Consider the following 15089-nt stretch of genomic DNA (forward strand, 5'->3'; position numbering starts at 1 on the left):
TGCTCAGAGCCATTTGAACCCTACGCTATCGACAGGCGTTGATATACATCAACGAAGACAGTTGACAATGTGTGCCCCGACCGGGACTTGAACCCGGGATCTCCTGCTTCATGGCAGACGCTCTATCCATCTGTGTCACCGAGGGCACAGATGATAGTGCGACTGCAGGGACGAATCCCTTGCACGCTCCCATGAGACCCACATTCCCAACTTAGCGGCCACACACTACGTTCGTAGTGCCCCAACCCATTACACTAAGAGTTCGGGCAATACATGTGCTTCCGCACAGAAGGAGAAGGTCAATGGCGGATTAGCCTTAGCTATATGAAGATGGTATCTGTTCTTTCGGACAAGTCCGAAAGAACAGATACTATCTTCATCTAATAATGGAGTCTTCTGTTCAAACATATGTCCCAGTCAGTGCGGCGTGGTAGTTATATACGAATATAAGTTACAACATTCGCTAATTGACGTAAAATATGCACTAAAACGTATTGTTCCAACTATTACGCAGCACATATGTCCACACAGCACAAAAATTATTACCTGTTATTACCTTTTTAGTTTTAAATAAAGCTTTTAATATCACGTTCCGACCAATACTCCAACGAGCGAACCACGTTTCACTGTGTCTATCTCGAGGGAAACCAGCAGTCTCTGGATTTTCTTGTCAACTGCCACCGATAGCGTGCCGAAGGAACAAAGGCGACGCTAACGTCGGATTGTCGATATCAAAGTGCAACCATGTGTCACTTATAAAGTGAAACCAGGAATGAAGCCCACCAGTGTTACAGTCTATCAAATGCTTTGACAGAGGTGCTCAAACAAGGACCAAGTTATGCTATGTGGTTGGTGATAGGCTGAAACATGTTTCCATGCAAATTGAGTAAAAGTATCCGGACACCCCGAAGTAAAGCGAAGTTGATCACTAGGCGTCACGAGAGACAGACCTACCAGTATAAAAGGAGTTGGGGTGGGGGTGGCAAGTATTATTAGTAGAGCAGCAGAACCAGCAGAACAGGTCGGTCAGGACTAGTGATCGGATGTCACCTAGGTAACAAATCCAACAGAGACACCTCAATCCATCTAAGAGTGCCCAATCCGATTGTCGGTGATGTGAAGGAGCAACCAGAGGTAAAACAAGACTAGGCAGACCTGATGTGCTTACCGTCGAACATTCATAGCTTATGATAGAAGTTAACAATCGCTTTAAATAAGGGAAGGAATCACTCATGACCTCCAAAGTGCTCCAGCAGTCCACCCAGCACAATGACTGTGCGTAGGAAGTTAAAAGTAATGGGGTACAGCTGTCGAGCAACTTCTTATAAGAAACGCATTTCTAGAGTCGGTGCCAAGTGACGCTTGAGACGGTGTGAAGAGCAACGCCACTGAATGCTGGATGACTGGAAACGAGTGCTTTGGAGTCTCCATTCGTGTTATGTTTGGTTTAGCGATCCAGTAAACATTACTTGCCATCACTTGCGTCAACAGTGAAGTACCGAGGACGTGCTATCATGTTTTTCGTGGTCAGGATGTGGTCCTCTTATTTCATTTAAGAAAACACTAAATATGAAACTATATGACCACATTTCATAGCATTGTGTCAACGTGCAGTAGAGGAACAGTTCAGAGTCGGTAACTGCATCAGTATGACAATGGAGCTTGCCAGAAAGTGCCAAGTGAGGTGAAGGTTTGCCGACACTAACACTCCTGAGATGGACTGACCTGCCCAGGGTCCCAACGTCAGCTCAAAGGAACACCTATCGGATGAGTTAGAACGAGGACTCCGCTCGAAATCCTAAGACTTACTTTCTCTAGCCACGGCTCTTTAACAATAATGTGTTGTTATTCCTCCGCAGGTATTCCGACACCTTATTCCCAGTATCGTTCAAGCTGTCTTAAAGGCAAAGGGTGAGTCATCTCCTATAAACATTCACTAATAAGTGTCCAGATACTTTGGTCAGATAGCATATATACATGTAGAACATTTTAATGGCACACTTCTTTTTCGATATGTGAATTGTTCTCAAAAACGGTTGTGATGGTCTGAGATGTAAAAACTGTTGATTACTTGGAACCTTCAGCCTTTCTGTCTGCGGGAACTGCATCAAGACCGTAGAGTATAGCTTTAGTACCATGGGAAAAGGACGAGACGATAGAGTGTACTGAACACACCTCCCGTGGCGAAGATTGTTGAATGAGTGGCTAATATCATCAGCCTAGATTACTACCAAAAGTGTATCTCAGTTATTCAGAGCTATGGATCGATTGGCCCTGAAAGTATGGACTCGATCCAGCTCGTATTTCACAGTTGTTTCACGGCAATGGGAGTGGACTAAGTACAACAAAACATTGGAATTGTTGAGATGTAATCACTGAGGTGGATCTCTTCGCATACTTATGGACAAGATGATAGAACATGTATGAGGACAGCCGCGCGTGATTAGCCGAGCGGTCTATGGCACTGCAGTCATGGTCTGTGCGGCTGGTCCCGGCGGAGGTTCGATCCTCCCTCGGGCATGGGTGTGTTTGTGTATGTCCTTAGGATAATTTAGGTTAAGTAGTGTGTAAGCTTAGGGAGTGATGACCTTAGCTATTAAGTTCAAACATGGCTCTGAGCACTATGCGAATTAACTTCTGAGATCATCAGTCGTCTAGAACTAATTAAACCTAACTAACCTAAGGACATCACACACATCCATGCCCGAGGCAGGATTCGAACCTCCGGCAGTAGCGGTCGCTCGGTTCCAGACTGTAGCGCCCAGAACCGCACAGCCACTGCGGCCGGCTAACAGTTAAGTCCCATAAGATTTCACACACATTTGAACATTTTGTATGAGGACATGGGAGAATTGTACTAGAGAGAGCCATATGAGGCAAAATCCTTATATTGGCGTGGTAGAGAGAGTCGCTGCTTGGCCCATCAGATGAAACAGAAAACATTTGAGGGAATAATTGGCAATTCTCGTTCAATGTCAACGTTAGTCATCAGAACAGTCGTCGAACCCCTGCATCTGTTCCTGCATTTCGTTACAGTATTACACATTACTTCTCGTTTTACGTTACTTTTGTTATCAATAATAGTGTCTTAAGATGGCTGCAGTATAAACACGTTATGTGGAATAAAACAGCAACAACTATCCTTAAACAAACGATCCAGAATTATTCATGAAGGTTAACATGACTACTGACTTACACCAAGAATTTATTTCCTTCATATCCGAATATACTATTGTACATGACTTGCATTCATGTTTTAGGTTTCCATACCTCAGCTAGTACAAACGAAACTCTTAGAGGATCACTTTGTTGTCGGTCCGTCTGTCTGTTCGACTTTTATTTTCAGATAATCATTCTGTGAACTACAAATTTTAGTCAATGCCCTGTCCACTCTTGACTCGTTCCATGGCACAGTAGTTTTGTTTCACAAAAACAAATAAATAAAATAAAAGTCGAATATTGCTAATAAACATAACAAGTATCAATGAATGACAGTTTCAATCTTTATGAGAATTGCATTTATTAATACAATTTCAACTTTTACATGCTGCAAAATTATATTCTCATCTCGTCACGGTCACCGTCGCTGACAACAAACATGTCCACAGGATACCGTTCGGCGACTTCAGTTGTATCAGCAACACACGAAGTATCAATGTGGCATGAGTCTGAAACATAAAATTATTTCATCGTTATTAGAAGATATCAAAGAAAACTATAGTACGAGAAAAAAAATGAGCAGAATTTTATTGTTGTTTTTAACGAACAGTTAAATTATCTTCAATAACATATGTTTTCCTAGTGAAGCAATTTGGTGGTGAATTAACACACTGTAAAGGTGTATTTCTTTACATTGAGGGTCATTTTAAGTTACTGGAGTAACTATAAAGTGTCATTGACGAGTTATCGTGAACTGGCATGTGTAAAACTCAGCACCAAGTTTCTACACGTACATACATATTCCGGGAGCCACCATACGCTGCATGTGTAGGGTACCTTACACCACTGCTAGTCATTCCACTCTCAAATGGAGGAAGGGAGAAAAGACTATCTATATGCGTCCGCACGTATCCTCTCCCCTCTTGTCTTGTGTTCGCTGTCCTTGTCTGAGACGTATGTTCGTGCCAGTAGCATCGTTCTGCATTGTCATATATGCCTGTCTCCTAAATTTTCTCAGTAGTGAAAAGAATGTCTTCCTCCCAGGAGATCCCATTTGAGTTCACGGAGAATTTATGCAAAACTCACGTCTCGATCGAATGTAATAAATTACCTACAGGTGAGAAATCCTTCAGCATGCCTTTGGATTGCTTCGACGTCTTTCTTTAAACTGATCGAATGAGGTGGCGCAGCGGTTAGCACACTGGACTCGCATTCCCGAGGATGACAGTTCAGACTTGCGTACGGCCACCCAGATTTAAGTTTCACGTCATTTTCCTAAATCGCTTAAGGCAAATACTGGGATGGTTTCTTTGAAAGGAGACGGCCGACTTCCTTCCTAATCCTTCCTTAATGCTAGCTTGTCCTCCGTCTCTAAGGACCTCCTTGTCGACGGGTCGTTAAACACTACTCTTCATTCCTTTAGTTCAAATGGCTCTGAGCACTATGGGACTTAACTTCTGAGGTCATCAGTCCCCTATAACTTAGAACTACTTAAACCTAACTAACCTAAGGACATCACACACATCCATGCCCGAGGCAGGATTCGAACCTGCGACCGTAGCATTCCTTTACTTCCTTTCACATATTGAAACGTTGATGTGAATGTCGAAATCTGCAGTAGCTCATTTTGTGATCACTTTAATCTGGAAACATTATTCGAATCTGACCCAGCACAGACAAAAAATGATTGTATAATGAATATGAGTAAAAATATAAGAGAAAATCAACACATTTTAAAAATTGTTTACAAAAATGGATGAATTCGGTTCAAGGTGCCAAAAATGCTTTGTGACATTATTGACCATGATGAGGATCAGTACTATACACACAAAACTATCTGGAAATTTTGATGTCAAAGAAGGACCTCAGTCTTCTAAAGAAGTCACAAGACACATTAATGGAATCACAAGAAAAGTTGAACAACACCTGCACATTAGCAGCTGTGACGTCTGTAACAAACTGAGCGTTAATCACGAAACGCTTCTACATTACATAACACTCTGAAAACCATGGGTCAAAAGTATCCGGTAGATGCTTTACTTCTTGACTCCCAAAAGGCATTTGTCTCAGTACCACACCTACGCTTATTTTCAAAACTATGAACGTATGGGATATCAAGCGAACTTTGTGACTGGATTGGAGATTTCTTGGTGGGCAGGACTCAGCATATTACCTTGGATCGTGAGTCATAGGCAGATGTTGAAGGAACTTCAGAAGTGCTCCGTAGAAGCGTGGCGGGATCCTTGCTGTTTATATTGTATATTAATGACCTTGCACACAATGACGCTAATCTCAGACTTTTCTCTGACGATGCATTTATTTGTAATGAAGTACTGTGTGAAAGAAACTGCGTAGGTATTCAGTCACATCTCGATATGATTACAAAGTGGTGCAAAGATTGGGAACTTGCTTTAAATGTTTAGAAATGTAAAACTGTACACTTCACAAAACGAATAATATGGCAATAGCGTCAGAGAGTCACAGTTGGAATCGGTCAACTCATACAAATCCTTGGCTGTAACACTTTGTAGAGATACGAAATGGAATGGGACGGAAGCTCCATCGTGGGTAAAGCGGGTGACAGGATACTGGGAATATGCAATCAGTTTACAAAGAAGATTGCTTGCAAATCATTTGTGGGAACCATTCGAGTACATTGCTCAAGTGTGTGGGACCCTTACTAAGTAGGACTAACGGGGGATATTGAACGTATGCAGAGAAGGACATCAAGGATGGCCACAGCCTTGTTTGACCCTTGAGAGAGCTTCACAGAGGTTCTGAAGAAGCTGGACTGATGTAGTATCGAAGGTAGACGTAAACTACCGCGAGAAGACCTGTATGCAAAGTTTCAAAACTGGCTTTAAATTATTACTCTAGGAATTTGCTACAATCCCCTACAATCCAAATAGGAATCTTGAGAAAAGATGAGACTAATTGCAGCATTTAGAGAGCTATCTTAACAATCATTCTTCCCCTGCTCCATATTCGAATGGAATCGAAAGAACCCTAAAAACTCTTACAATGGGACGTTCCCTCGGCCACGCACTTCACATTGATTTGCAGGGTGTAGATGCAGATGAAAAATTAAATTTTCTCTCCTGCTTAGCTATAAAAATTCTTGTTATGCTTTAAAACCGTTCAGTGTGTTTATTTCACTAAATTTGTGTGCATATTTCATTTTAAACTAATTTCTAATAACGGTACTAACAAAGCGAAAAAGGTTGTTGGATTTTTACTTTTTTTTTTCAACGCCTCTGAAATATTAGATCCACAAGGCATTCATTATTAGGCACTGCAAACCGTGGGTACTGAAAGGTTACCGATCCCTGCTCTAAAAAAACTGTCCAGGTGCAAGTAGAACTGGCGCACCGTATGTGTATACAGACAGCTTAACCGTTCCGGAAATTGAAAATCTCGACCATTTTTGAATGTTATCGAGGATGATACGTGCAAGATATCGGTCCCAGGGATTCCAAGACTTTAGAGAACGCTTTAGTATCAAATCTGACGTCGGATAAGAAATATCAAAAAGACGTATTTTTCGTTTGATATAATTATAAATTATCAATTTTCGGATGTTTTCCTTTACTTTTAATGTGAAATCTTACTTCTCGCTGAATTTCACGATTCTAGGTAAATGGGAAGTGCCTTATAGGTTTTGATGATTAAGGCTGCGAGTATCAAAATATGTGACATACATGGCCTTATCTTTTGATTGTGCTCACTCAGAAGTTTCAACGTTTTACACCGCCAAGGGACCGTACTCTTTATCATATGACATAAATATCACCGAGATACGTCTACTCTTTCCTAAGAAAAAGGAGTCTCAGCAGACGGACAGACAAATGAGATAAAAAAATTCGTGATGCGACTACAGATTTAACGTTTTCAGTTTTTTCCATTGGTTTGCACTGCAGAAATTCGCTTTTTTGCCACATTTTATGACTCTAGACCAACAGCACGTACTGGTGAGTAAGTTCCCGAGTGGGAAAATATGTGGCATAAATGGCCGTATCTTTTAATAGTGTTAAGTTAGAAGTTTAAATTTATTACACCGTCAAGGGGCCATAGACCTTAGTGTGTGACATAAATTTCAACTTGATACATTTATTCATTCCTGAGGAAAGAGAATCTTAACAAACGGACAGAGAGCCAGATAACAAATGACAAAAAAAAATTCCGCGTAATATAATTGCAGATTTGCAGTTTTCGGAATTTTGCTTTTGTTTTACTGTGAAACATTGATTTTGTCATGATTGTCATGATTCTAGGTCAACGGGAAGAAGGATAGATTTCGATGAGTGAGCTATGGCACCTTAAAAAGGAGAGGAAGTCCCTTCATGACGAGGAGATATGTCACTATTTTAGCGAATTCCATGGCACGAATCAAGCGACCAGCTGACCGTCATTGTCCCTCAATGGCTAATTGAAGATGTAGAAGGATAAAGAATAATTCCGTTGATCGAGATGCCTGGCCACCTGGCTCACCTTTGAAGCAGCAGACTCCCGGCGCAGAGCAGCGGCCGACGCCGCCGGCGCAGCGCATCTCGGGGCTGTCCAGGGGGCAGGGCGCCGTGGAGCGGCAGACGGCGGTGTCCGCGGGGCTGGCCAGCCGGCAGCCCATGTGGGGGCCGCAGCAGATGTGAGGGCCCAGGCACACGCCCTGCCCTCCAGGGCCGCACGGCGCGCACCTCTGCAACACCAGCAGGCCGATCTGTAGCCGCGCTGCAACTACAACAGTCCGTGACCAGCCAGTCTGCCTAGAGTTTAGAGGTGTAAAGATTCTCCCTCCTGCCCCTCTATTCGCTGCAACCACTTAAGCAGCTCAGCATGTCGCGACGGAGACACTAGAGTACCTGTGGACCTGTGGACCTGTGGACCTGTGGACCTGTGGACCTGTGGACCTGTGGACCTGTGGACCTGTGGACCTGTGGACCTGTGGACCTGTGGACTCAGGCGCCTTGCCAAGGTTCGCGCTGCTCCATCAGTCACAGGTTCGAGTCCTCCCTTAGGCATGGGTGTGTGTGTTGTCGTTAGCGTAAGTTAGTTTAAGTTAAATTAAGTAGTGTGTAACCCCAGGGACCGATGACCTCAGCAGTTTGGTCCCACATGAACTTACGACAAATTTCCAAAGTACCTGTGTACTGAAGCACAGCAGGTCAACGTGGGTTTCCGCACGCCCGAGCTTCACAAACCCTGTTCAGCCTGCTGCAGCTGACAGCAGGTTGCGCTATCAATGCAGCATGACTAGCCGGGATATGTTTGCGTACGTTACTTCAAAAATGGTTCAAATGGCTCTGAGCGCTATGGGACTTAACATCTGAAGTCACCAGTCCCCTAGAACTTAGAAATAATTAAACCTAACTAACCTAAGGACATCACACACATCCATACCCGAGGCAGGATTCGAACCTGCGACCGTAGCGGTTGCTCGGCTCCAGACTGTAGCGCCTAGGTAACTTCACTGCAGCTCATTTATCATAACGGTGGGAACAGGAAAATGAACAAAACAAACTTAAAGAAGGCCGAGGAGAAATTAAGAATTGGGAAATATATACCAGTCAAGAAGCAGAGCCCAATTCCAGGAGGGGAAAAGTTTTCGTGCGTTTATGAGGCACTTTCAACTAAATGAGTATGTGTCTCGCAATGCAAATTCAGTAAACAGTTACTACACCACGTATACGGGAACCTCGAGTACGTTAAGCGATGTTTGTAAATTTTACAAGCAGCTTCCTCACTTTAGAAATATTTTGAAAGAGGACAAACAAGCAGTGGCTGACAAGTGAGTAGAAATGTATGCGAAGGGCGTGCAGCCATTTAGCAGTATACAGGCAAGCATTGATTGAAATAGCAAAAAAATATCACTCAGTGGATATTAAAAACCACATTCTGGTGGTATGCAACGTAGAGCGAAGAAAGTTTAGTATGCAAGAAAAGTTTCTTCTTTGAGATATATAGCTTTCAAATCAAATAAAATGGAAAACGAACTCCGTGTTCGCTAAAATACGTTTGGGGAGTTTAGAATGAACTGTTTTTCAGCAAACCCGGAATATACGTTCTGGAAAAAGTAAATAAAATTGCTGTAACTATGGTTAGCCAATGGCCTTGGTAATGCCGGTTCTCGTCAGATCACCGAAGTTAAGCGCTATCAGGCTGGGCTAGCACTTGGATGGATGACCATCCAATCTGCTGAGTGCTGCTGACAAGCAGGGTGCACGCAGCTCTTGTGAGGCAAACTCAGGAACTGTTTGATAGAGAAGGAGCGGCTCCGGTCTCGTAAACTGACATACGGCCGGGAGATCTGTGTGCTGACCAGATGCCCCTCCATATCCACATCCAGTGACGCCTGTGGACTGAGGATGACACAGCAGCCGGCCGGTACGTTGGGTCTTAAATGCCTGTTTGGGCGGACTTACGTCTCTTTTTTTTTTTAGCTGGCTGAAACACACTAAGGTTACAGAAACTAAACTTCCAAAACTTTACTTCAGTTGGCCTTCCAGTGTAATAGACATCTTCAGTTTCTTAGGAATTTCAACTTTCAGAGATGGTTCTGCTTACTACAGAAAACAGGCATTAGAGATGAACTGATGATGGTTCGAATTGAGAATAGCCAATAGTACACGAAAGAGAGCGAAGTTTCAGAGATTTGTTCATATCGAAATAAATAAATAAACCTAAAACATGCCGAAAAGGAAGAAAAGGGCAAACAAAATTCACCATTTTCTGGCTTACAGTGATGCAAAATGAGTACATATTTCATTAATGCCGAAGTCTGCTCATAACGCACTAATGAAAGCGTACAGAATAAACTGCTTCATAGCTAAGCGCAGTGGGAAGATGGGCGGGCAAACTTCCCGTTCTGCTGATAATGTGCGGGTGCCTGCCTGCCTGGCCAGTAGGCAATCATGGACAGGTTAAAAGAAGAATTTGCACACTTCTGGAAGAGTTTGAGGAGTAGGGACTGAATATTCTACCAGCTGCACGTGTGCCGGCCACACTATAGGCGTGGGTCCAGGCACACGCTTTGGCCTTTGGGCTCACGTGTCGACACTTCTGCAAGAAGAGTAGCCCACACTGTAACCATGTTGCACATACAGTACTGCTTTCTGCTACACACATTCTGTGAAGAGAGATCATTCTGCCAGCTGCGATGTGCAGGATGCAGCAGTTATCTATGTCCCAGCACAGAAAGCTCACCTCTGAATATGTAATTGATCATATTACACTAAACTCCACCCGAACAGGCCAAGAAGGCCCAACGGTACCGACCGGCCGCCGTGTCATCCTCAGACCACAGACGTCACTAGACGCAGATATGGAGGGGCATGTAGTCATCACACCGCTCTACAGGCCGTGTGTCAGTTTACGAGACCGAAGCAGCTACTTCTCAGTTAAGTAGTTCCTCAGTCTGCCTCACAAGGGCTGAGTGCACCCCACTTGCCAACAGCGCTCGGCAGACCGGATGGTCACCCGTCCAAGTGCTAACCCAGCCCCAGCACTTACATTCGGTGATCTGAGGGGAACCGTGTTACCACACTGGCAACGCCGTTGGCCGAACATATTACACTGACAAAAAAAGTGAGCACCCAAAAGACATGGTCAGTTGTCAGTGTAACTTCATACATGTACACACCATCATCAGGTACATAAATGATTAGAGTTACAATTCTCTCTGCCCAGTAGAATCATCGCCAGAGTACATTAGTGTTGTTCGCGTTTAGTGTTGTTGTAGCGTCTGGGAGGGTGTATAAGGGACGTGAACATTTTCAGAGTGATCACGGTGACGGCCACGGATATGCCACGTACTCGTATGAGAGAGCATTATCAGCACCCAACATGTTTGAAAGGGGCCTCATCGTCGGTCTCCATTTGCCTGCCTGTTGTCTTATCTTAATGAGAACAATCTAAAATTATCAGTACACGCATCACATAGTGACGATAGGTAGATGTCTACATATGTATACAATGCTCACTATGCAAGTCAGGATCAGACTGAAGTATGTCATTAAGACTAGACACTGTCAGTGCGATCTCAGTAGATCAGGCTTGAGGGTGTATCAGTCGGTTCGAAATTACTCGACAATATACATCCACTGCAACTGTGATAGATTTGTAATCAACTCTTCATTAAATAAAAAGTTTTCTTTAAGAGGCATTCTGCCATTGTTAGTAAGTCCAACTTTTATTGCTGAACTAGCAGTCACTTAAACGTTTAAGTTCATTTTAGAGATGGGTAGTTCGCGAACGAACGGGTGCAAGGGAACGGTTCACCAAGATGAACGAAAGGACCGAGGAACGAATTTCAAGGAACGATCGGTTCATAGTTCACTTCGGTCGCGGCGGTCTACTTATAGTGCCCGGGAACGAGGAACGATCGGTTCATAGTTCACTAGTTCACCTCGGTCGCGGCGGTCACTTCGGCAGTTCTCGTTCCAGCTTCGATCGCGTGCTCGTCTCAGTCTCGGTCTCCCTCGGCCGCACTCGTCGTTCTTCGCATGACCACGTGTCTCAGTTCCACTGCCGACTGCTCCTAGTTAGTTCAGTATCCAATTGTTCGTTTCGTTCACTGCGCTCGAACATTTTACATGTGTTCCAAACTGTTCTTCCACTTAGGTCTGGCTATTCAGCGTCCACGACCGGTAATCAAGATGTATTTTATAGTAAATTACATAAAAATCACGTTGTATGTAATAGCTACGTCTTTTCGGGTAACAAAAGGGCATATCAGCTCACTTCATTATATCGATGAACAGCAGAAGACATAGTTATAACAAGGCAAGTTTTTTTTGTTATATTATATTTTTTGATTTCATCCACTTGATTTAGCAACTAACTTTCAATAATTTGCTTAATTTCTACAGTCAGAAAATTCATATAAAACGATTTTCGTGTATCATATACAAAACATTACATTTAGGAAGGCTCTCAGTATTTTTAATTTTGGTTGTTTCTAATTTGCATTACTTGCTAGTTTGCTTTCTTTGAAAAAAAAAATGGGTTGCGGGTCATTTTGGCTCAGTAGCAAAAGCGGTGCTTCTCCATTTGAAAAGGCATAGATTGCCATAAAATCGTATTTACTTATTATCTCAAAATCATTTGTTCAGAAGGAGCTTTGAAACCGAAAACTTCATTACTGCGAACTTACATTATTATTATTATTGCTGCATTAACTTTAATAATGCAACATATAAACCTAATTTTTACTAAGCGTCTGACGCAAGTATGATGAGAAAACCACATTTTATTTTATGCTAGCATAAAGTCTACTTCGCCTACGAACTCAGAGACAACGTGAAGTATATATAGGGTGTAAACGATTATTGTTTACAACGTAGCATAGCTATGTAGTGGAATTCGAAACGAAGAATTTTATAGAAGACGCTTGTGGTCTATTAAGTTGGGAAACAGCCACCAACAGGTTTACAAAACTACATGTGCTATAGCCCATGCGCGTCGCGTGAGATTTTCATGTCCTCTTGTCCAGCCAGCTCTCTACACATCGTCATCGATTGTTTCGCCATTGTTGTTTGCATTAACTTATTTATTCACTGCCTAATTATTACATGTTTGTCTGTTTGTTGTATCTGCTAGTAACGGGAAACACATCGTCCATAATTGGCGAGCAGTCTGTACTCGGTACCGGTTTTCCGTGCGCCACTCTATATTATTTCCCTGCGATCAATCACACAACGCTCTAGTTGTCTAAACAAGACGTTCTGCAGAATCACAGAAATTACTTCTGAAATTGTGTAAGAATTCTGTGGTGAATAAAAACTCTATACTCCATGGGGGAGGCAAGTGCCCCCTTTTGGGGCCCTCCATCCTTCAGTCACCTACACTACTAGTTTTCAGTTTTTCACAAGAACCATGTGCCAAGCACAAATGAACGGTGAACGAGTAAAAATGAACGGTTCCCAAAAAAGAACTATCAGCAGTGAACTAGTTCCCAAGGATGAACGAGTTTGCCCATCTCTGGTTCATATTACATAAATATCCAAAATCATGATCGTGTATAGAAGGAGTCATTAAACTTGTAAGCAACCTTTCAAACTGGAGCCGCATGGAGTGGCCGCGCGGTTTAGGGCGCCACGTCACGGAGTGCTCGGCGCCTCTCGTCAGAGATTCGAGTCCTCCCTCGGGCATGGGCGTGTATGTCTTGTGCTCACAATAATTTAGTTTATGACAGCTTAAGCAGTGTGTAAGTCTAGGGACCGATAACCTCAGCAGTTTGGTCCCTTAGGAATTCACACACGTTTGAACATTTGAACAAACTGGAAAATATTCTTGCTTTTACTCAGCGTACAGTAATCACACACATGAGACAGTACCATTTTCGTACACTCGAGATTTCCACAACTTATTATAACATGATATGTATTTTCTGTTGCAATTATGGAAGACCATCAGTTGTTCAATGGAATGATGCCAATAAAAATTTGTGCCATACTGGGACTCGAACCCGGATTGCCGGATATCTTACTATTAGCACGATTTATAGACAAACCCAAACTTCCCCATCTTGTCAACCCTGTGTCTAGCCGTGAGTCGTTCTCGGATCGCCTAATGGTAATTGCTCCAAATCCCGATTCAAGACCCAGTCTGGCACAATTTTTCATTGTCGTCATTCCATTATACAGCATTATACAGCTTCTCCATATTCGCAACTGCGAATACATTTAATGTATTTCATTACGGCTGCAGTCACTACAGTGCCTGTTCCATCAGGAACATTGCATCGTAATTCTGAACAACACAGGCACTGCAATAACGTAGCACTGCAATAACGTAATTATTGTAACTTCTGGAATAGTCACTCGTGGACTGCAATAAAACCACGCGATGCTCTTTTTTTTCATTCTAGACTGCAACCAGCGACACCCTACCGCTAATGTCAGTGGTGTATCATGGTATCTCTCTACCGAGCCCAGTGCTGACAACGCAAAGAAACCTCTCACTAGCACGTACCACATGTCCAATACAATTCTCCCCATTCTACGCAGTTCCCCAATGTTGCTGAGTCAGAGTCACGAAGTTCGACATAGGTAAAAGCAGCAGGCGTTTTTGAGACGTGCCAGAGCACGAAGAGAGCGTACCTACTGGAGGAGTACGCTTGGACCAGAAACTAAAGGCTATTGATGTCGGTCACCCTTACAAGGCCTTTCCATACTGCTGAAGAGGACAGCCTCTCCAAACCCGAACAGAGGGAATGACTTAACAGTAAACATAACGTGAAAACAATTTAGAGAAAGTTGATAAATTGGTTGATTGTGTAAATAGCGGGAAGTTTTAAGGTGGAAACAGTAGACAGCGCAGCGAGTGAGAACATGGACGCCTTACGTGTTGCAGGCCGGCCCTCTTGCCCCCACGGGGACAGTTGGTGATGAGACAGGCGGCCGCGACGCTGACAGCTACGGTGAGCAGTACTGCTTGCTGGAACCTCATGGCTGCTGTGTGCCGGTCGAGTCGCGTCCACCGCTTTTATACCCCCACAGCCGTCCGGGACTGGAATACTAACGATACCGACCGTCCAGGCCATCTTGTCCTCACCGCCTCCAAAGCCCTCCCACATCCCCTGTTTCTTTTCACCTCTGGACTGCAATACAACCACTCATGCTCCAACCCTCTTCATCCTTTCATCTGTCCCTTAGTGAGTGAGTGAGTGAGTGTGTGTGTGTGTGTGTGTGTGTGTGTGTGTGTGTGTGTGTGTAAAGGTAGAATGATGTTTAGAAGCAAAGAAGCAAGGAAACTAAGCGGCAGATGTTCCATAATTACCCTATTAAAAAGAAAGAAACAGTAAAAGGGCTCGGCATAATCTTTGATGGGCATTTAAATTGAGAAAAACAAATTCTTTCAAAACGTAGGAAATCGCTCTGTTGCCTACATATAACCCAAAAAAATATGAAGCTATTGTCTCCCGAAAGTAAACGGAC

General features: G+C 43.4%; 1 protein-coding gene across 1 annotated transcript; it reads right to left on the reverse strand.

Moving 5' to 3' along the window:
• Positions 1-3555: 3555 nt before the first annotated feature.
• LOC126281710 (oxytocin-neurophysin 1-like) lies at positions 3556-14601 on the reverse strand. Its single transcript, XM_049980884.1, has 3 exons — positions 14497-14601; positions 7648-7852; positions 3556-3668 (listed from the first exon to the last, which is right to left on the reverse strand). Exons 1-3 carry the CDS (start codon positions 14599-14601, stop codon positions 3556-3558), a joined length of 423 nt encoding a protein of 140 aa, XP_049836841.1.
• Positions 14602-15089: the final 488 nt, after the last annotated feature.

The sequence above is a fragment of the Schistocerca gregaria genome, chromosome 7 (genome assembly GCF_023897955.1).
Source record: "Schistocerca gregaria isolate iqSchGreg1 chromosome 7, iqSchGreg1.2, whole genome shotgun sequence".
Taxonomy (NCBI): domain Eukaryota; kingdom Metazoa; phylum Arthropoda; class Insecta; order Orthoptera; family Acrididae; genus Schistocerca; species Schistocerca gregaria.